The sequence below is a fragment of the Parambassis ranga genome, chromosome 5 (assembly GCF_900634625.1).
Source record: "Parambassis ranga chromosome 5, fParRan2.1, whole genome shotgun sequence".
Lineage (NCBI taxonomy): Eukaryota > Metazoa > Chordata > Actinopteri > Ambassidae > Parambassis > Parambassis ranga.
This window is the reverse complement of record NC_041026.1, coordinates 29,479,756-29,501,086: the sequence shown is the minus strand read 5'-3', so window position 1 is coordinate 29,501,086 and position 21,331 is coordinate 29,479,756. Positions and strand designations below refer to the sequence as shown.

Here is a 21,331-nt window from a genome sequence, read left to right as displayed (position 1 = left end):
TGCATGTATTTATATATTTGACACCAACCAACACAACCACAGTCATAGAAAACATATTTGTCATATAGTCTGACAAAATTGTGTAAATAAATTGACTAAACACTGCAGTGCTAACAAAAAAAACATAGTTGTGTAAAGAAATCGACCATTTTATTTATTTATGTGTTATTTGGGCCATGTATTTATTTAAAATATGCATGATGTTTGTATCCTATTTGTTTCATTTTAATTATTGGTACCATAGACAAAACAAACAGTATTACCTAAAGAAGACATGAAAAAATAGCTTCATTCATTGATGAATTATTATGATAAAATGTGAGCGTCCACAATCTGATGTGTCCACACGGCGTCAGCACGCGCCTGTGGACGCTTCACTTCTGGTCTACGTCCTAATGACGTAACCATCGGAAAAGTCATAACAGTACCAGAGGAGCAGAGCGGAGCTGTAGTGTGCAGTCTTCAGGTTTTTGGCCGTGCAGGAGCCTGGAGTGTTCGCCTCCTGTCCCGCCCTGTCCATTTTAAAAAGAACCCTGGAGGGACAGAGGAGAAGTAACGGGAGGAGCACCACGGATTCACGGACTGTACTGAACGCGGGCAGCCATGGGAGCTGTGCTGGGGGCCTTTTCCTTCGCCAGCTGGGTGAGTTGTAATGCTATTAAAACTGCGCAAAAGAAAGATATATAACACATTATACAGTAAAGTTACGAGGGACAATCAGCAACAGGTGGAAAGCTCAACGCCGAACTTCACTCAAATCTAAGTTCTTTTTATTCTCTGTCCTCAATCCTTCAAAAACGCAAATAGATAAAACAAAACGTATTGTAAGTAAGCGTGCAACAAACTAACAGTCATTTCGACTAATTAGAACAACTCTATAGTTTTATTCCCGCAAGGAAACGTGCAGGTTTTCTAAGAGAACAAAGCTGAACTCCGTTGGAGAAGCTGCCGTTTTAATTGCAGGTTTCTCTTCGAGACTTTTGGGCAGAGCTGGAATATAGTTTCACCTTTTATATGAATCACTTATGTTTTTGAATTCGGCGCTCACCTCATACATTTAGCAGCACGTTGTGACTTATTTTAACGTAATTAATTTTTAATGTAACCAATTAAATGATTGCGCATTTCCGACTAGCTTGAAACATGTCCGCTTCATAACAAGTGATTTAAAGAAGCTTGTCATGTCTTTGTCTTTTTCAAAAAGAAAAGGACAGCAGTTATGTTATGGTCACATACACCAATTTCTGAAAGATGTAGCAAGAACCTGTGCTAGTTAGCTAAAGAAATAATAATTTTTGTTCCAACACGAGGCATAGTAGAAGTCCACGCCAAAACAAATGGTTAATCCTAACACACTTGGTCATCCGCTTACTCGTGATTAACTGGATTATCGGTGCTTTGCTGCTTACTTTTTAGACCACAACAAGCGTCATATTCAGATGTACTGTAAACATAAGAGCATGTGTTTAGAAGAGCTGCAGGAAAGAATACAGAATTAATAATAGTAGCCTATAATATGTTGAAATCCCAAAGCTTCTCCTCCTTTTTCATTTTGCATATAAAACAGAGAAATAAGTTGTTTACAAGTTACATAAAGAATCAGAATCAGAATACTTGAGGTATTGCATATATGATGGTCTTGCATTAGAGAAAACAAACCCTTGGTTATTGCTATTGGGTTATAATACTTGACAAGCAAGGCACTGTTAAAGTCGCAGCCCTCCTCGAGTTAAATGAAGCCCATGCTTCTGTTGGTTTTGCTCTAATAAACTAATTTCCAAGATTTATTTATGGTTCAGGTCAAGACAGAGTTGGTCATGTGCTAGCTGCGTGTTATCTGGCACACATTACTGTGGCCTAGTCTGCGAGAAGACTAAGCTGACCTTGTCTGGCTGGCAGGAGTATTAACTGCTTGACAATCTTTCGGGCTTCCGTATCACTTGACTTCCACTAATTTAGTGCAGAATAGGAGAGATTCATCCAAGGCAGTGTGGATATTGGTCTGTAGTATCATAGGTTGTGTTTTTTTAGTGAAACTGAAGTGAAACTCATACAATGTACCAATATTTATCTCTAAAGGGAATGACACAGTTTAGCTAACCAATATTTGTGCCAGTGATCACCACAACCAATTCCACTATTGTAGATGCATTATGTGACCCTGGGAAGTCATACCTTTTAAGAGATTTTAAGAGTTTTAAATAGGCATATAGGACTCCTGTGTTGCTAGATGGCATTATCAAATGTGCAAATGTGCATTTATGTTTGTGCAACAGTTTGCAATGTCAGTGTTAATGCAAATGGAGCTGCTGACATTTATATTGAAAATTAATGACATAAAATGGGTTCTACTGTTTGGGCTGCCATCTCTAGTGCTTCAGCAGCCTCAAAGGTTATTTGCTACAAGATTGAATAAATTAGAAACATAGTGTCCCTTCTAATTTTCTGAGCATTATAGCCATAGTCATGGCACAGGTGTTGTATTTATGTTGTTTGGTGGTTAAAAATCGAAATCAATTTATTGTCTGACGGCAAAAGCAGAAAAATTGGAAAAATGAACTTGATGGGAATCCGGCTGTAGTAACATACATTAATTAGTAATCTGAAGGTCCCAGCATACACATAATTACAGTAAAGTGTCCTTCAATCCATCCCCCCAACAGTTCATCCTTTTACTGTTACTCTTTCTGTGCATTGTCAATCTTAATGGGGTTTTTATTTTTCCTTTGATCTAATGTGTACGTTGTATTTGGGTTGTGGTGTTTGTGATTTTTCTTAACTCAGGCATTTAGATACAACGATCAGATGAAGTATTCATTCAACAGTATCTTATTTTCTTTCACACTGTTGTGTCTTTGTTCCTGCTACTTGCATTCTTACACAGTAAAATAACAAATAGTGGGCCTTGTCAAGGCCATATTTTCATTCCATGTGTCATCTTATTGTTTCTTATCACATTCTCAAGATTCAAGATTAACATGAAATTTGTTGGTCCACCAGATGCCGTGCCTGTGCAGCAGCGCTAGCTGTCTGTTGTGTAGCTGCTGTCCAAACAGCAGGAACTCCACGGTGACCAGGATCATCTACGCCTCCATCTTGCTGATGGGCACCATCGTCGCCTGCATCATGCTGTCGCCAGGTGTGGATCAGCAGCTCAAAAGAGTATGTATAGTTGAACATTTGTATTCACAGTAAAGCTTTGTAGGCTAGAAGGTATACTGTGTATGATTTTTATTATAATTTGGAAAAAAAAACTAAATGCAATGTAATGCTTGCAAGTGTGGAAAAGAAGTTCTTCAGCTGAACAGTCCTGTGGGTGTTAGGGAGACTAAAACGCTGCTACTTGTTTTCTAACTCTTGTTTTGTCTCTCTCAGCCACAGTAAAAGAGAGAAGGTTGTTTTGCAATCATTATCAGATACTTCTTTCCCATGCAAAGACTTTTGTCTGCTCTGTTATCTCTTTTATACACTCAAAGATTAAGTACATTCTCAAACACTTTCCCTCACAGTATGTGCTTATTCTTCAGCTGTAAAATCACCTCATGTGACACCATTTCTACACGTCTGAAACAAATTCACTTGCACTTTCTTTCTTCAGCAAATATCCTGACACTGACATGTGTAACTGAACTAAACTGATATCAGTAAGTATATATTTAGGTCAACAGGTGCCCTAGTAAAATAGTTTATTTTCGTTTAATATAGGAATGAAACCATAAAACTGTGTCTATTGCTGATAGCTCATTGTAAATGTAGAAGGTAATTTATTTCAAACTGGCTTGATTTAGAGGCAGGCCTTCATTTCTCATTCCCTTTACACATGAGTATATTGTACTACTCATTTATTAATACGTTCCCTCTCAGTACATAAAAGCCCTCTAGCATTCAGATATCGCATAATAAATACCAGGGGCCTGTTTCATACACCAAGGGTTTATCCACCCATGCTTATATTTGAAGGCTAGACTATATGACATATATTTTTGTTTGTATCAATCACAACCTGACAATCACTACAAAATGCTTTAATGCTTTAATCCTATTCAGTTTTTTAATACATCTCAGTTAGCCTTATTGTGGTTCACTGGCACAATGTGACCTTTTGTAATTCTCTGTAGATCCCAGGCTTCTGTGAGGATGGGGCAGGCTCTTCTATCCCCGACCTCAAAGTGGAGGTCAACTGTGAGATATTTGTGGGCTACAAAGCAGTGTACCGAGTCTGCTTTGGAATGTGCATGTGGTTCCTGGCTTTTTCTATTCTCATGATTAACGTCAAAAACAGCAGAGACCCTCGTGCTGCCGTCCACAATGGGTAAGACCTGCAATAATACCAGCAACACAAACAACCTCAAATTCACTTACACACCTTTGTGGCAGGTGGAGAGACAAGATAGCGGTGTATATATAGACAGATGGTATCATTTATGCAACATGTTGTTGGCACATGACCTTCATCCTGCACCTTGGTTTCTCAATGTCTAGAAAAGTTATTTTGAGGAAGGTAAAATGCCAACAAAGTTTGCGATCACAGTTTTTACACCTGTTTTTGCTTTCTGACATAACCTTCAATTCAGTTATAGACAGTAACAGCAGAGTGCTAATTGTTAACCAGTTACCCAATGAAACACAAGACTACACAAGAATCAGTGTGTTGGCTGCTTTTTCTTCCTCTTTCTTTATGAAATAAAGTTTTTACACAGGTAAAAGTTGTTTTATGCCACATTGAGACCTGCCCATATTAACTAATCATATTCAGTGAGAGCACTGACAAAATGCAAAAGTGAGCAAAACATCAGGCAGAAAGGATGAGAACAGAGAAATGATCTGTGGTCAGCACCTGCAGAACCTCTCCTTTATAGGGGTTGTACTGATAACTGCCTCTCATTTCCACCTGTTGTCTGTTCCATTTGCACAACAGCAGCTGAAACTGATTCACAATCAGTGTTGATCCTAACTGGAAAGGCTGATTTCACACAAGTGTGACTGACTTGGAGTTACATTGTGTTCTTTCAGTGTTCCCTTTATTTTTTTGAACAGCGTACAATAAAGGCTTTTAACATTCACTGTTAGTGTATTTGCCATAGTATTTAAGAAACAGTAGAATGCAGTGACTACAAGCTTTGTATGTCGTTTTCCTTTGAGGGTCACTGATTATGAGCTCATCTGTTTTCAGATTCTGGTTTTTCAAGTTTGCTGCCTTGGTAGCAATTACAGTTGGTGCCTTTTACATTCCAGATGGGCCTTTCACCTACAGTAAGAAAATTATATTTTAAAATGAAATCCTTTTAACGTGTGTATAGACATTTATTTTATTTTTTTTGTAAGAGATGAGCTATTAAGGGTGTCTGTGTTGTTGCAGCATGGTTTGTCATAGGCTCTGGTGGAGCTTTTTTCTTCATTCTGATCCAGTTGGTGCTACTGGTGGACTTTGCCCACTCCTTGAACGAGTCCTGGGTTGAAAAGATGGAGAATGGCAACTCCAGAGGCTGGTATTCAGGTCAGTAACTCAAGCTGTAGTCCAGTTACATTCTGCATCTATCTCCTAATTTTTTTTTTATTTTTAATTTTATTTCTATACATTATTATAAAGACTCAAATGATACAATGCACACTTGTCAAGTGACCCAATTTTTTTCTAGCTCTGCTGGCTGTCACCATCTTGAACTACATCCTTTCCTTCATCGCTGTTGTGCTGGTCTTCATCTTCTACACCAAGCCTGATGGGTGTTTCATCAACAAGTTCTTCATCAGCTTCAACTTGATCCTCTGCATTGTGGCCTCTGTTGTGTCTGTGCTGCAAAAAGTGCAGGTATAGTCTCAAACACTGAGTCAAGAAGGAGCAGTGTCTGATGTAAACATGGCATTGCTTCAAGGTTGCAGAAAGTAGACACAATACCCTGACACAAGAAGCCTGGTACAGTTTAGTCTTCATAAAAGGAAAACACTACTACAGGTAGGGCTGGGCAATAAATCAATTTTATCGATTAATTCGAAATTTGCTCTTTAGGTCAATTTGTTTTTCATGAGATTTTTTTGCTTTCACTTTCACACCGTTGCACCCCATGGTCTCCCGTAGTTCAAAGTGGTCTCAAAGTTTTTGGGCCTTGTCAACAAAACAGACAGACAGCTGAATGCTGCGGGTGAAGAGACAGAGGTCTGTACCCTAATGCCGGACTGAGAGTTCAGACTCTGCATGTGAATGAAGAGTGAAGATGTTGCGCTGTGTATTTATAATGTCTCTCAATCATGATGTCAGTGCACTGGCTCGTTAGTTTCACCATAGTGAATTAACTACCGTAGTTAGCTTCTGTCTGTCCATAAGCCCATCCATCAATGATGCAGTGAATGACATAACACTAAAGTAGAAAAAGTTGCTTGAAATGCAATTGCGGTAAACTAGTTTTATGAGTTAAAATACCATTGGCTTTTATTATCATCCATTTAGCACCCTTTCTCTTCACTTGCCCATAACTGGTAATGGCCATGCTGAAAATTTAGAATCTTCGTATTTTTACATATGAAAAACCCATCCAATATGTTATGTAAACTTTTAACATCAAAGGGGAAATTATCATGGGGGAAATCACGTTACATATATATATGCGTGTGTGTGTTTTTCTGCTGTAAAGTTGGACACTTTAACATAGAGGGCTAAGGGAATTGACCCATTGCAGCCAGCGTCAAGTGGCCTTAGAAGAGCTACAGTTTCATGATGTGTGTTGCCATCTTTGTCTTAATTTAGAGATTTTCAGTTTGGAAAAGTGTTAAAAATCCTTTTCTCATCCCAGAATGTTTTAATCCAGATATGTAGATAACTTGGAGGTTTCAGGAAACGCCTTCAAGGTGGTATTTTCAAACCCAGCTGTTGGCTAAAATATCAGAAGCACAAACTGGGAACAACTCCAGGAAAAATAATGTAACAGCATCCTGACCTGCAGAATTTAGAAAGCATGGAAACAAGGGAAGAGTATTGTTCGTTTGCTGCCTTGCACTACTTAGTTCAGCGTGAGGACTAATCAGTGTGTCTGTGTGATATAACACTTTCTTAGCCTTCAACGTAGGTAACTGGAGGCTAATACAAGGGAAAAGAACGTGAACACAATGAACGTGTTAGTATTAACGTTTAAAATTGAGACACTTTGATAAATGCTTTTTGAACCAAAAATAATAACACTCTGGAGGCTATTCCATTCATGGTCAAAAATATGTATTAGTGGGTGTTATGTTTTACTATATATGTATGTATGTTTTATTTTGTATTCACGGTAGCGATTGAACATGCCTAAAAATAATAAAAAAAATTTACTGTACAGATATTTTATCTGTGTCCCCAGGAGTCTCAGCCACGTTCAGGTCTGCTGCAGTCCTCCATCATGACCCTGTACACCATGTTTCTGACCTGGTCTGCTATGACCAATGAGCCTGGTAAGAATTTCAAACCAGTACCTGTAATCATTAGACAAGACTCTCAGATCTGTAGTCTATAACATGTCTCTAGCTTCCTCAGTATTTTGTAGAAATTGTTTTTTTTATGAGTCCATGAGTTATTGTCCTGTTTCATACAGTATACTTTTGGTTGAAATTCTGTAATTTGAGCGTTGCTATGCATACACATGCCAAATTATCCTTGTTGGTCTTTATGACTGGTGAGAAACTTTCCTGGTACCTCCAGTGTGAATGGGTAAATGAAAGGTAAATTTGTATGGCAAATGGATGCTAATCTGCAGTGCATTTAAAACTGATTTTTAATGGATTTAGTGTTCTTCTCATGCAAATTTCATGGAACTCTTGACCTGCATCTATGCTTATTTTTTATCCTCAAGAACATACCCACCACATTTAAAGACACGGAACAATCAGTCTGTGTCATAATTTCTACCCAAATACTGAGCTGTATGTGTTTTTTGCCTCTCAGACAGAGAATGCAACCCCAATCTGCTAAGCATCTTTCAGCAGATTGCAGCTCCCACACTGGCCCCTCTAGAGATAGAGAACCAGACAGCTGTGGTGATCATTGGCACAGAGGAACCTGTCTTAACGGCCCCGTACCTGCAGTGGTGGGATGCCCAGAGTATCGTGGGGCTGGTTATATTTGTCCTGTGCATCCTGTATTCCAGGTAAACATTCTGACTGCTACCAGACAAACATCTTAAATTCAATATTAACTCCTATCAAGGTTAGATCTGTTGTCATTATTTTTGAAATGGAACAACCATGGCAACACATTTTTCTTGATAAATTTAATCAATACAGCTTTCCTCTGTACACAGTGCTGCTCGAAAGTTTGTGAGCCCTTTAGAATGTTTCCATATATCTGCATGTAGATCCTAGGCAGCGCATAAGTAATGTACCAAAGCATCAGTCGGCTTTCAAATCATGAACATAAAAAAGCGAATCATCACAGATGAAACGGAAGTATTACACTGTCATTTATTTATTCAATTCATGTGATTTTTAATATATACAAATCTATGAAACGCCAATATTTAGAGGCGTTGCTACATCTAATGCAATAAATGGATCTGTTTCACTTTCACTCATACTTTGTGGGCTTTTTTCTTGGCCACAGTATTACCCTGTCTATCATTTGTCTGCAGCATTCGTTCATCCAGCACCAGCCAGATGAACAAGCTCACCATGGCCTCCAAAGACTCGGCCATCCTCGCTGAGGGGGGCAGCACCCCTGACCTATCAGAAGAGTCGATGGGGCCCAGGCGGGTGGAAGACAATGAACGCGATTTGGTCCAGTACAGCTACTCCTTCTTTCACTTCATGCTCTTCTTGGCCTCACTTTACATCATGATGACCCTTACCAACTGGTACAGGTCAGTGACCCCTGCTCACTCACCACCAGGCTAAATGACTCAGTTTGACAGACGCTATAACCAATGACCTACTAATATTATATGCATCATTAGGTAAATATACGTCTGTCAGGGAAATAAATGTTTACCTCAAATACCAGGGCCTTAGAATACATAAGTGGCAAAAACTGTGGTTAAAATGACCCATTAGTAAAAGCGGCTACAAGAATGTGAATGCTTAAAAAAACGCAGGGCCTTTCCTGGAATTGTCAAATAGGGCAAATGGAACATGTTCTATTTTTGAACTTCCTTTAGACATTTTAGATATGTTCAGCTTTGACCTACTTGTTGTGGTTAGGGACAGATAACACATTTTGGTTCTAGAGGTTTGGGTCCAGAGATAAAGTCGCATTACACCCAAGGCAATATCTCCCCACACTGTTCCAGATGTGACTTTTTATATATATAAAATGTATAAAAGATATGTTTTCATATTTCACTTACAGCAATTTGCCTTGCTAACAGGTTTACACACTGTATTATAACCTACAATGGGTTTATATTAAGAGGTCAGACTGGGTTTCTGTAAAGCACCTTGAGGCACTTCTGAGAAAGTGTTATATCAATCAAATTAAATTGAATTAAAGGTAAGCCTTGTCAAATAGGAAATTCTTGAGGATAGCTGTAGTTCATTTCAATCTACTAATTTCCCAGCTACTTACCTATAAAATACACCTGGGAGCAGAAATCTTGCTGATTCATAGGAGATCAAATACTTATTTCATTCATGAAAATGAAAATTCATTTATAACTTTTTTGAAATGCATTTTTCTGGATTTTTTGTTTGTGTCTCTCACTGTTCAACTAAACATACCATTGAAATTATAGACTCATTTAATTTCTTTGTTACTGGGCAAACTTACTAAATCAGCCGGGTTCAAATCTTTTTTTTCCTAACTGGGCTAAACATAGAAATAAGGTCTGTTTCATTTTGAGTGATATATATATTTAAATGATGAAAACTGTAAATGATAGTTTCTTGGTAAGAAAATGATCCCTTAAAAAAGCACAGACACAGATGTTTTGTGGATACACTAAAAACCATGTTTCCAGGTTTATGTTAAAAACTCATGATCAAGTTATAAAATCATTGATTAATAGAACTTTTTACACAAGGACCTGATATTGAACACTGCAAATTTGTTTGATTGGATGATCTTACTGTATACTCTCATCCAATCTGTGGCTTCTATCTGAAACTGTCTTGCTTGTGGAGAGTGTTCTCTCCCCTGGGCCTCAGCCGCAACCACATGCAGAATGATATGTTTGACTCCTGGGTGGTTTGACATGACCTGGGGGAGAAGTCAGTTTATCAGTGACCATGGCAATGGGATAACGGCATATGAGCAGCAAGATATCTCTGTCCTTCACTTTTGGTATAGAATCTTTGTCTCTGTGTGCCTAGTGTTTCTTTTTCATCTATCCTCTCCTCTCAGCAAACCCTTTTTTAATTCATTCCAATTTGTTACTGTTTTTAGCTCAGACAGTGGTTGACATTTGTTTCTAAACTGTATGCCTGGTGTTGCTGCACATGCTCCTGTGATATCAACGATCATTTTTCAGTTTGTGTCTTTTTGGTTTCGCACCAAGGGTATACAGGTGGAAAAAGTCTGTTCAGGTCCTGCTTATCGGCAGTAGGAGTATCATAATTAACTCTGCATTTTGTGGAATTAGATTTAGAGCCTTCCCATCACTGGGTGTGATCGGGAGTGTCATGTCCTTGTTGAGCTTCTGAAGCAAAACTCTTTGCCTGAAGCTCTGTGATGTGGTGTTTACTCCAGACATAGACAAAACTAAGCTGCAGCAAGTCTGTTAAGGTGATAAAAGTTAAAATCCAAAGAACTTGTGTGCAGTTAAAACAATGCATCTCAAGTGACATGGGCATATATTTGAACTGTGAAGTATTTTGGCGGAAAAAAGAAAAATAAGAAAAGTAAAGTGAAAAGTAAAGTTGAGCTGTCAAGAGCAAAAGAGTGTCTGCACTCCTCAAGGGCAATGTCAGGATGATGTTCTGTGTGTGATGTGATGTGTTCATCTAAAGTGGTATCTTTTAACTTTTAACTGAAAATAATTATAGAAATACTCTGCTGTCATAGTCATCCACTTTTGTGTCTTCAGTTTTATACCACAGTGGAAGAATGACGACTCAAACATGCTCTACACATAAAGAAAACCAAAGCGATTACTGAAAGAATCTGTTTTTCCTCTGACAGCCCTGATGCAGACTACACCATAACCAGCAAGTGGCCAGCAGTGTGGGTGAAGATCACCTCCAGTTGGGTGTGTTTGGCCCTGTACACCTGGACCCTGGTGGCACCCATGATCCTCACCAACCGAGATTTTAGCTGATCACCAGCCCCAACTGTCACTCCTATGTAAACCACTTTTGTTTTGTTTTTTACCCATAGTGTGATCACATTGCCTACTTTATCTGTCAGCTGGACTCATGTTGTATGCTTTTTAGCTAGAATGTCTAAATCAAGTGCCACAAAAGCTGGACAACCTCATATATGTTTTACTCGAGCACATAATCAACAAAGTATTACGAATACTTGCTTAAAATCTCTAAAATGTGAGCTTTAAAATTCCTAATGCTGAGGGATGTTTGTGAATTTTATACTGTATTCAGATTATGTAGTTGCATCTTATGCCTTCAAGTGCCTCATGTTGACTGCATGTTTAATTACATTAACTGTAATGAAGTACTACTGCAATATGTCCTGTGGAATTATATAAGGTTACCTACGCACTGACATGATACAGAGCACATATTTACTCGTTATGTATGCTTACACTCAGAGAAAAAGGGAGGTCTTCACTCTCTACACACACACACACATACACCCTTACAGGGAGTTCGGGAGGATGTTATCCTTTTGACACTTTTGATGCGGTGAAGGCCGAAGCACTGGGAGGCATCGGACGTAAGATAAATCATCCAACATAGGAGTGATACAGAGTGTTTCACAGAAATATGTTAGACCAATTATAATAATTGGTAGGTGGGAATAAAAGGGCAACATTTCCCAATATGGTAATACCAACAAAGGTCTTGAAAAACTGTTTATCTATTATGCAAATGTATCTCCACTTTTGAATTAAACGAGCCTGTGTCCAGGGAGGGGCAGAACACTTATGGAGGGGAGTGAAGCAGACTGAAAGGCCTGTGTTCACTTAGTGTTCTCCCTTTTGCAAAGGCAAAACTACAAACCAAGTGTATTGTCTTTCACTCAATGTTCTGATTACAGAAGACGGAGTCTGACAATCCGGGGTGACCAGGGAAGGTCACGACAGTCCTTAAGTCAGCTCAGGATTCTGCCAAATATGTGTGGACCAAGATCATTTATTGTGAATGTGTCTTTAAGATGTGAATGTGTCAGGAGTTTTAAAGGGTCCCTTATTTTTGAATCATTATATGACTCCAAACAGTGTGAAATAGCTTAAGTATTAAGTATGAATATGCTTTAAAGAATGTTCTTTTTTTTAAATCCAAAGCTGTTTTGTAAGATATGTCAGTGTAAAAAATGGTTGAATGTGTTTGAGAAACACACCAGATGAGACACAGACATAAATGAACCAATGCCTTGTACGTCATCTGATTTACTGTAGTTAGCATTGTATGTGATAAAGATGTGTTTTTTATATAGCCATTTACTTTCATTTGCTTTGACCTAAGAAATTGCAGTGTGAGAGTAATATAAGATGTCAAAACATCATCCTAATTCTATGGTATTTCTTTATTGATTCTCACATTTCAAAACACAGGATGAGCTTTAACACACATTTATCAGCAATATTAGTGCAAACATATTCTACAACTTTTAGTACTGCTAAGTATCAACAGTTCAGGGAAGAAGGACCTAATCACACACTACAAAACTACAAAAGAAAAACAAATTTAACAGGAGAGCAGGAGAGTGAATTCCAAAAAGAAAGAACAACCAAGAATCCAAAATATCTAAAACTACAAAACTACAAATACCTATATACAAAAACAGCAAAAAAGAAAGAACAAAAGCCAACCACAAAAGAAAAACACTGTGTCAATGGAAGCACCAGAGGATCAAACACAGGAGTTATGCACAGAACTTAAACACAAAGACGGTTAACAAGACACAGGTGAAACAGTGAGGTTACAGGGGGTGGAGGTCAAGAAAGTGCAGGATTTAAGTACTTGGGGTCAACAGTTCACAGGGAGTATGGAAAAGAGGTGAAGAGGCAGGTGTAGGCAGGTTGGAGTGGGTAGAGAAAAGTGTCGGGTGTGTTGTGTAACAGAAGAGTCAGCAAGAATCAAAGGAAAGATATAAAAGTCGCAGTGAGAGCAGCTATGCTGCCAGGTTTAGAGACTAGAGCTGGAGGTAGCAGAGATGAAGATGCCGAGGTTCACTTTATGAGTGACGAGGGTGGACAGAATCAGGCACAAAACGTGAATGTTCAGCTTCAGAAACGTTTAGACAAATATATGCAAACATCTCTCCCAATAACTCTAAATATTTCTTAAAGTACCTACAATCACTGATAAGAATGAGGTGGAATAGGCCATGGTATACATGTTGTTTGGTTGTTTAGTCTCCAATTTAGAAGCTTCAGAGGCACCATGTGGAATCCTCCTGTAGTTTAACTTTACATTATAGGTGAAAACCTCCCCAAACGTTAGCCCAATGCATTACTGGACAACCCCTGCACATTTAGAAGTTAGTGTAATTTTTGTTAATTAAAAAGTGAAAAAAATACATATGTCGAGTATGTAATTTGACATCATCTGAAAGTGTTTGAACGCGACTTCGGAAAAGGTGTACAAAACCTGTCAGAGAAAAGTTCTCAGTCATTCAGGTCATTTGCAATCAGAAGCTTGAAGCGTGGCATCTGGTCTTGTAGAAGTTTCTTGAGGACGTTTAGCTCTTTGAAGGAACGTCTTCCACATTTTTTGAACAATGAGTATTAGTCCTTTAAGAGAGGACCTCAGACATCAGCAGCTGTCTGTCAGGTGCAGGTTTGTCAGTGTAAAGAGCCTCTCCTCAGGCTCTGTCTGGGCGCTGTGCACCACCTGACACCTAAATATACAACTCTGGTCCTCAATGGTGGGAGTCAGTTTAAGGAAACTAAACATGGAATACAGACCGTTGATGTTGAGGCTGGGGGGAGTATTGAAGACACCAGATGTAACCGGCTGCCCGTCTTTTGTCCATGTCACCAACACGTCCTCAGGACAGAAGTCTTTGATGCACACATGTAGGGTACACTCTCCATTCACCAGAGGGAACGGAGGTTCACAGTCGATGAACATCACATCAGGAGGGGTTCCTGTTTGAACAGACAATCCAGTGTGTGTAAATAATAAAAATATTCTGATTGTAGTAGGTGGATTTAAAAATATAATATAATATGTATAATATCTGTTGCATATGGGAAAAATATTTGGGATTTATTTATTAACTCTTGGTGTTGCTACCTTGAGTGTTGATGTGGTACAGGACGTCCTTATATCCAGGAGCAGGGAAGCTGGAGTGGTAAACGCGGCAGGTGTAGATGGCACTTTCGTCCTCTCTGGCCATGATCAGCTCAATCTTACTCCACACGCTGTAAAGGCGACTGTGGTCGGAGAAAGGCCCAAAGTGAGTGATGGTGCGGACCTCCTCGCCGTCGTTCCTGGACCACTCCAGGTCGACGTTTTGCGGGTGGAATTTCTCCACACGACAACAGAGAACCAGCCTCCTCTCTACCATTGGGATCTGAGGGATGCTGGAGATCTGAAGGAAAGAAGGTTCCACTGGTGGTGTGTGTGAGTTAATGTGGATTTGTGGTGGGAGTGGGCAGAGAGAAAGTAAGATCAGTCATTTATTTCAAACAGCAGATCACAGGTACATTTATGATACACTTTCAGTGCTACTGACCTTTCACCTTGACTGTGGTCTCCCTGCTGACGCTTCTGGCCCCCCACTGCACCACACACTGGTATCTGGTGCAGTCTTCAGTTACAGTCAGACACACAGTAAGGACAGCTGTGTGATGTTTGCCCTCTGACTGCAGAGAAGCCTGATCGCTCAGATCTTCACTGACCAATAGAGAAACTGTCTCTGACTGGACGTCTGAGTCTGCATCACGTCTTAGTTTAAACCACTTCACCTTGAGCTGCTGCTGCCGGGCTCCTCGAATGGTGCATTTGAGGTCAGTGGGGACCTGAGCGTAGACGATGCTGGGCTGGATGATGTCAGAAATGAATGGTGGAGCTGTGGTAAGAGACAGGAATGTACAATGCTGTGCTCTGACTGTACACAGGTTACAGACCACATTTTTTCATGTTCTCCAAAATAAAATAAAAAATCATCATTTGGCATGTCATCATATGGAAACAAATAAATAAATACACATTTCATGCCAGTTTTATATCATAATGAAGCATGGTGAAAGTATTGAAGTTTTTATTGTGTATCATATAACCCCTCTCAAGGGGAGGATATGCTCTGTAACTCAGTTTTGCGGCTAATAGCAGGGAGGCCCCCGCCCCCCTTACTTTCTCTTCTCCTGTCTCCCTTTTTCTTGGTACCCCTAGACCTGGCCAACACCTTACGAGACTCAAGAAATTGAAGTTTTTACCTTATAAGGCTGTAAACAGCAGTAGGGTAAGCACTGTCTGACACAGAACTGGGTGGGAGAAAGTATGTGACCTTGGGTTAACTATGAGGACCGCCCCTTGCACTATATCAAATGTGTGTTTGTTGTTTCTGGCAAGCCTGGTAAAGGGATGGGGCAGTGAAAAAGCCTATGTGATGCAGACACAGGAAATAACTTCAATTAAGTTGACCTAGATTGTGTGACCCTTCATGCTAAAACTGTTAGCTTGTTTTAGCCTAAACCAGCCTGCCCAGCTTTGCACAACCTTTATGGATGTTTGTACATACCATTGCCGAAGTATCTGTAGAGAAGCAAAGAGCCTCCAATGACAGAGGTGACCAGGAACAGACTGAGGAAACAGGTGACAGCTATCAGTGTGCCAGCACTGTAGCCTGGCTGTGATGGAGCTGCAGGGAAAGTAATAAGAAATCTGTTCACCGTGTGTGTTGGAGATTAAAGAATGGTACATAATAGTAGATGAACCCCACCTTGAACCGTCAGTATGACAGATCTGTTGTACAGATGGCTGTAGGTCTGGTGCTCCACCTGGCAGATAACACGTATCTCTTTATCCTTCACTGCTGAGGAGTGCAGGGTGATGCCGCTGCGAATGCTGTAGGTGCCGTCCTCATTGTGAATGGCCATCTCAGTGCAGACACGGGACATTTGGTGTGCACCTGCGTGCATGGTGCGGGAGCCGTTTTGAATTTGCCACGTCACAACCAGTTTCTCTGGATAGAAACCTGTGATGTCACACAGTATGGTTTTGTCCTCTCCTTCTGTCAGCACTGCTTTTTCTGGGAGCAACACTGAAGGCCGAGCTGAGGGGAGAGGGTCAAATATTTCACGATTTTTTTCAACATAAAACCTCTCACAGTGTAATCAGAGCTGTTGTACTGATAATCCTGAGCTCATCTTTTGTTGGAATCAATGTACATAAGTTATCCTACTTTTACTTTATTCTTTATGAGTTTATATGAGTTTATATCTTACTCTTTATGTGTGCATAATGAATTAACTATCTTATTGTGTGTAGTATCATTTAACCTGTTGATTTCCTAAAGTATGCTTCTACTTTAGTTAAACCTAAATCACATGAGTGTTTATGTTTAAAGGTATGCTTACTTTGGTTGAACCCTGACATTCACATAGAATGTTTATACCTTATATGGTAGAATGTTTATGCCGCGTGGTATGTACAGCTTAACCACTTTACAACAGACCAAGACTGGATGAAGAACAGAGGCCGAAGATGACACACACACACATTCACACAGAGCTTGTTAAAGATGTTCAAGGACATCGTAAAACGAAACTAAGATAAGGAGAGCTGAGACAGACTTTTGTGATACATGAACCCTTTTTCCCTTAGTAAACTATGTATTAGGGCGTTCCCAACTAATAAAAGGCTTGGAGAACCCAGAGCTGTTTCAGAGTGGCGCGGGAGAGATTGTAACTGAGCAGTCTCTGGTCACTCTCCTTGCAAGTAAAAAGATATCTAATTCTGTGTCTCTTTTGTGCAGGTTGTCTAATACAAATGTTTAGGGTTTGAACCACTGACAGTAAAAACTATGGACAGAGCCTCCGTGACGTCACCCGTTTGTTTCTGAAGAGCCGTTTTGAGGCTCGGTGGGAGGTTCCGGGACTTGATGACCGCCGCCATGTTGGCAGCGTCACGTCAACTAAAACTCCGATTATGGACAAAGAGGGGGAGCACGAGCGGGGTTTAGGGGGGCGGGCGATCGTGGAAGCAGGAAACTCACGCTGTGATACGTCAACTGTCTGTCACTCAAGCGGCAACGCCCATAATTAGGCGTAATTTTAAGTCCGAATACCATTGAAACGAGTGAGTTGTAAAAAAATTCACCCTCCCTACAATTGACACTAGCAGAGAACCTATCATCTGAGACCAGAGTGGTTTTTTGTACCAGGCTGTAAACATGTTTTTTTCTGCTGTGAAGTCGGCCATTTTTACATGGGAGTCTATGGGAAATTACTCGCTTTTGGAGCCAACCCCCAGCTGTTGCGGCGTGAATTACAAGTTTTGACACTTCCTCATGGGCTTCAACTTTGAGCCCCGAAGGTTGCCACTTGGTTTGAACCTAACATCTTTCTAGCACATTTTTGAACACAGCCTGATCGTATAGCAGTTAGCAACTAGTTAGAAGAGTCAGAGTTCCTGAGGTGTTTAATGTTGTATTGCAACTATACTGTATTAGTGTACGTTAATAATTTGTATTAGCTGCTAGTGTTAGCATTATGACAAAATAAATAAATAATACTGCACATTGTGAAGTAACCAAAGTCAGATCGATAGCGTGGAGCTAGGTAGCAGCTAGCTGGCTAACCACCCCTGCTTTGCATTACTCTTGGTTGTAATCCACATACTAAAAAGTTGCTAAAAAGTTTTTTTTGTCATATCAATATAGTGTTTTGATAATGATATCATTAGCACAGCCATATCCTGCTTGGATTTGGAAGTTACTCGATACCAGAAGTTTGAAAAATTGAATCAGGGTTTTAAGTATGTACCTAAGGTAGTTCCTTAATCGTATGTATTGTAATGTAAACTCTGAGCTTATTGTCATGGTAGCAGGCGTTACTACCAAGCAGCAACCTCCAGCGGTAAGTGTTAAAACCTGAAGTGCAAGAATTGCAGTTCACCGTAAGGCCTCTAGGGGCTGGCTCCAAAAGCAATCAACCTGCATACACTCTCATGTTAAACTTAAACTACAGCAGAAATCAACATGTCACAACAACAACACAATACAACAACAATATTAAGGAACTTAAAATAATGCATAGACTGTTTTATATAACAGGTGAATGAGGTCGCACATCTCACATCTTTCTTTCTATTTTTTTGCTTCCTGGATGTCCTTCTCATGCTAAAAAAAACTTCCAATACTTACTTGACACTTAAGATTGCATGGTCTAAATGTGTCACATATCTAGCAATAACAATAGTCCAATAGACCTCCATTAAAGTGCCTTAGCAGCATTAAGCTGGAACAGTTAGCCTCTTCTGAGGAAGCGATTCATAGCTGGGACAGATGCTGTAACCATTGTAACCAACAGCCATACCTAAACTATACCTAACTATGGTATTCTATGGTTAAATCTGACTAAAATGAGCAAAAGCAAAGAGACAAAGCAAACGGAAAGCAGCTGATTGTGTCCACCACTCTTTCAAACATACCCAGCACCTCCAAAGACGTGGTCTCCGTGTGCACCACAGGCGTGATGACCCTGCAGGTGTACAGCCCTTCATCTCTCACGGTCACATTACGGAGCAGCAGAGAGGCATCGCTGTGCAGCAGGCGCATCTTATCCACCTCTGAGCCTTCTCTGTTCACGTCAGGCATCCCGTCCTCAAACGTGTACACAATGCTCTTCCCTGCATGTTTGTTCACCACGTTCCACTCGACAGTCAGGGCACTCCATTCCACTTGCTTGGACGATTTATCAAACAGGCAGCCGAGAGACGCCTCTGTCCCAGCTAAAGCCCTGATCTTTTTCATGGTGTCAGCTGTGCAACCTGGGAACAGTTTTGCAAAACACATGACAATGAACTGTGCACAAGTTTGTCATTTACAGCTTTACGCAAGAACAGTGACACTCACCTCTACAGTGCAAAGCAATCAGCATGAGTTTAACTATCATTTTCAGGTTACATTGATGATCCATTGTCAGAACATGGCGAAGTGTAAGCACAGGTGCTGAGGAGGATCACGTGGTGTTTCAGGTCGTGAATCATGGGGCTTGGCTGCAGCTGCTAAACATTCACCTGAATTCAAATACCTGTTAATCATGCACTTTCTGGACTCTGACCTGTGACTGCCATCTGCCTGTAATATCAGTCCTCTCTATGACTAATCATCTAGCACAAAATGCTTGGTTAATTTTATAATGCAACTCATCGTCCGACCTTAAGAAATAGGCATGTCTAACACAATCTTCCTACAGGCTGATTTATGCAGCTTCTTAAAGGGCTATTTCACTGACTTTTAACATCAATTTGAGTTATCACGAAAAGCTGTAAAACTAATGTATTTGCCCAACAAAGAAATTAATGATCACATTAGACTTTTTGAATTATAACAATTGATAAAATTAAGTTGTGTTAACCATATCTAATATTTACATCAATGCAAGTTTTTATATAAATGAATGATCCAATTAAGCAGCTTCAACAGGTTTTTTATGACACATTTTCTTTGTCTTTGTATACCTGAGAGCTCTGTCAACATTTTCTGACACCAACGTCTGCTCAGAGGTCAGTGCATTATTAATTATTTTATTGATATTGATACATCATGTTGTTTGTATATAGATTTTCTTATTGTAAAGTCCTCCACTATGATATTCAAACACTGTACCAATCACTGATCAGCCATAACATTGTGACCACTGACAGTGTTACTCACTTTGCCTGTCAGTTTTCAGTGTTATGTCCCACCATGGTGTTTTGGTGGGTCAAAAAAATCACTGACATTTAGGTGAATGATATAATGGAGTAGTGTAAGGTGGGATATCATAGCTTCAGTGCATCTATATCTATATCTAAAACATTCAATTTGCATGATAGGCAAGAAGAAACAAGACAAGAAAGAAGTCTATTCCAACCTCAGTGTCTTAGGGTTCAGACAAAATTCATGTTGAGGATAATAATTTGGTAAAAATCTATTTTGTTGTTGTAGATGTATTAGTTTAATTGCTGCTAGCCAATCAAACTCTTGTTCTTCACCCTCTTTTTTCTTCTTCTTCTTCTTTTTATTCTGCCGTACGTTTTTTGGCGCAACGTATCTTCAGCATACATTGACCGATTTCAGCCATTATGTATCTGTCATATTGATCTTTTTTTCCACATTAAAATCACACAGCCTGTGTTTCTTATAAGCTTATGGTATTATTCCAGCCTCAGACTTTTCATATGGTATATTCACAGGCTATTCTTTAAGGTCAGTTACAACAGCTTCATACTGTTCTTGTCTTCAGCTGTTTCTTTTTCATATCTTCATAATATTACAACATTTTCTACTTTTCAAAACAAGAGCTTCCTCTTTCTGAATTCTTAACCATGTTTCAGCAAATTAAATTCAGATTGCAGATTTTCCAGCAATTCAGAGCAATCCTTCACATCAGCATTCAAAGCAATGCTTCAGCTGCAGCTGCAGCAATCAAACTTGCATTTTCTTCAGGAAATGCCCTTTTCTAGTTAAAGTTATCTTTGCAGTCAGAGCCTGCCCCCGTGTGGACTGACTGCTGTACTGCATGCTTTTCCAATTATACATCCATTCTCTTGTCATTGGGTTAGAGGTGGGCTGCAGGTAGCCAGTGAATCACAGGGCTCGTACATGAATTTAATATCTTTACCTTGTTGTTTGCAGAATTTTTTCTACCCTTGAGGCCTCACCTGTGTTGACTCTTGCTCTAACGTGTATCAATCAGGTCAACAAAAATGGATAACATAAACACAAGGGGCCTTGTGCAAGAAGCCATAAAATAAAGCAAATTCTCCCACAGATTTGCGGAATTCACAGTGATTTCGTGATTAGCCTTCAGCCATGATATTTTAAACTGGCTGAAATTTGTACAATTTCTAATATGAACTGGAATTAAATTCCATTTTTCTACTGCACGAATAGAGAAAGCTGATTGGCCAAAAGAGGGCTTCCTGAAACTCACAATCACGCAATCACCTCTCACTTATTGACAGCCTGTAGGGCTCCCTGTGTAACCTTGGGTTCAGAATATGAACAGATGGATATGTGGATTGCTCCACCATCTGTGTGCCTCATAGACTGTATATAAAAATGGACAACACTATTGTACATATGTGAATCTGCACA

The 21,331-nt window shown here is 39.7% G+C and overlaps 1 protein-coding gene and 1 gene segment (V, D, J or C); one reads left to right on the top strand and one right to left on the bottom strand.

Annotated features, from left to right (window-relative positions):
- Window positions 1–414: 414 nt before the first annotated feature.
- Window positions 415–11,874, top strand: serinc3 (serine incorporator 3). Its single transcript, XM_028406869.1, has 10 exons — window positions 415–642; window positions 3,001–3,162; window positions 4,119–4,312; window positions 5,174–5,253; window positions 5,360–5,497; window positions 5,640–5,809; window positions 7,335–7,425; window positions 7,916–8,117; window positions 8,598–8,825; window positions 11,078–11,874. The coding sequence occupies exons 1-10, from the start codon at window positions 604–606 to the stop codon at window positions 11,211–11,213; spliced, it is 1,440 nt and encodes a 479-aa protein (XP_028262670.1). The 5' UTR covers window positions 415–603; the 3' UTR covers window positions 11,214–11,874.
- An 844-nt stretch (window positions 11,875–12,718) lies between these two features.
- On the bottom strand, window positions 12,719–19,191 carry LOC114436296 (Ig mu chain C region secreted form-like). The segment is given in 7 exon segments: window positions 12,719–14,168; window positions 14,317–14,634; window positions 14,759–15,094; window positions 15,767–15,886; window positions 15,968–16,300; window positions 18,679–19,017; window positions 19,103–19,191. Coding segments are annotated over 7 exon segments (1,845 nt in total).
- Between the last annotated feature and the right edge of the window lie 2,140 nt (window positions 19,192–21,331).

Bases quoted from the DNA above. Each gene is read 5' to 3' on its own strand.
- serinc3 (XM_028406869.1), top strand. From the start codon at position 604: ATGGGAGCTGTGCTGGGGGCCTTTTCCTTCGCCAGCTGG. The intron at 4,313-5,173 runs GTAAGACCTGCA...ATCTGTTTTCAG, and splicing joins CGTGCTGCCGTCCACAATGG to ATTCTGGTTTTTCAAGTTTG. The intron at 8,118-8,597 runs GTAAACATTCTG...ATTTGTCTGCAG, and splicing joins CTGTGCATCCTGTATTCCAG to CATTCGTTCATCCAGCACCA.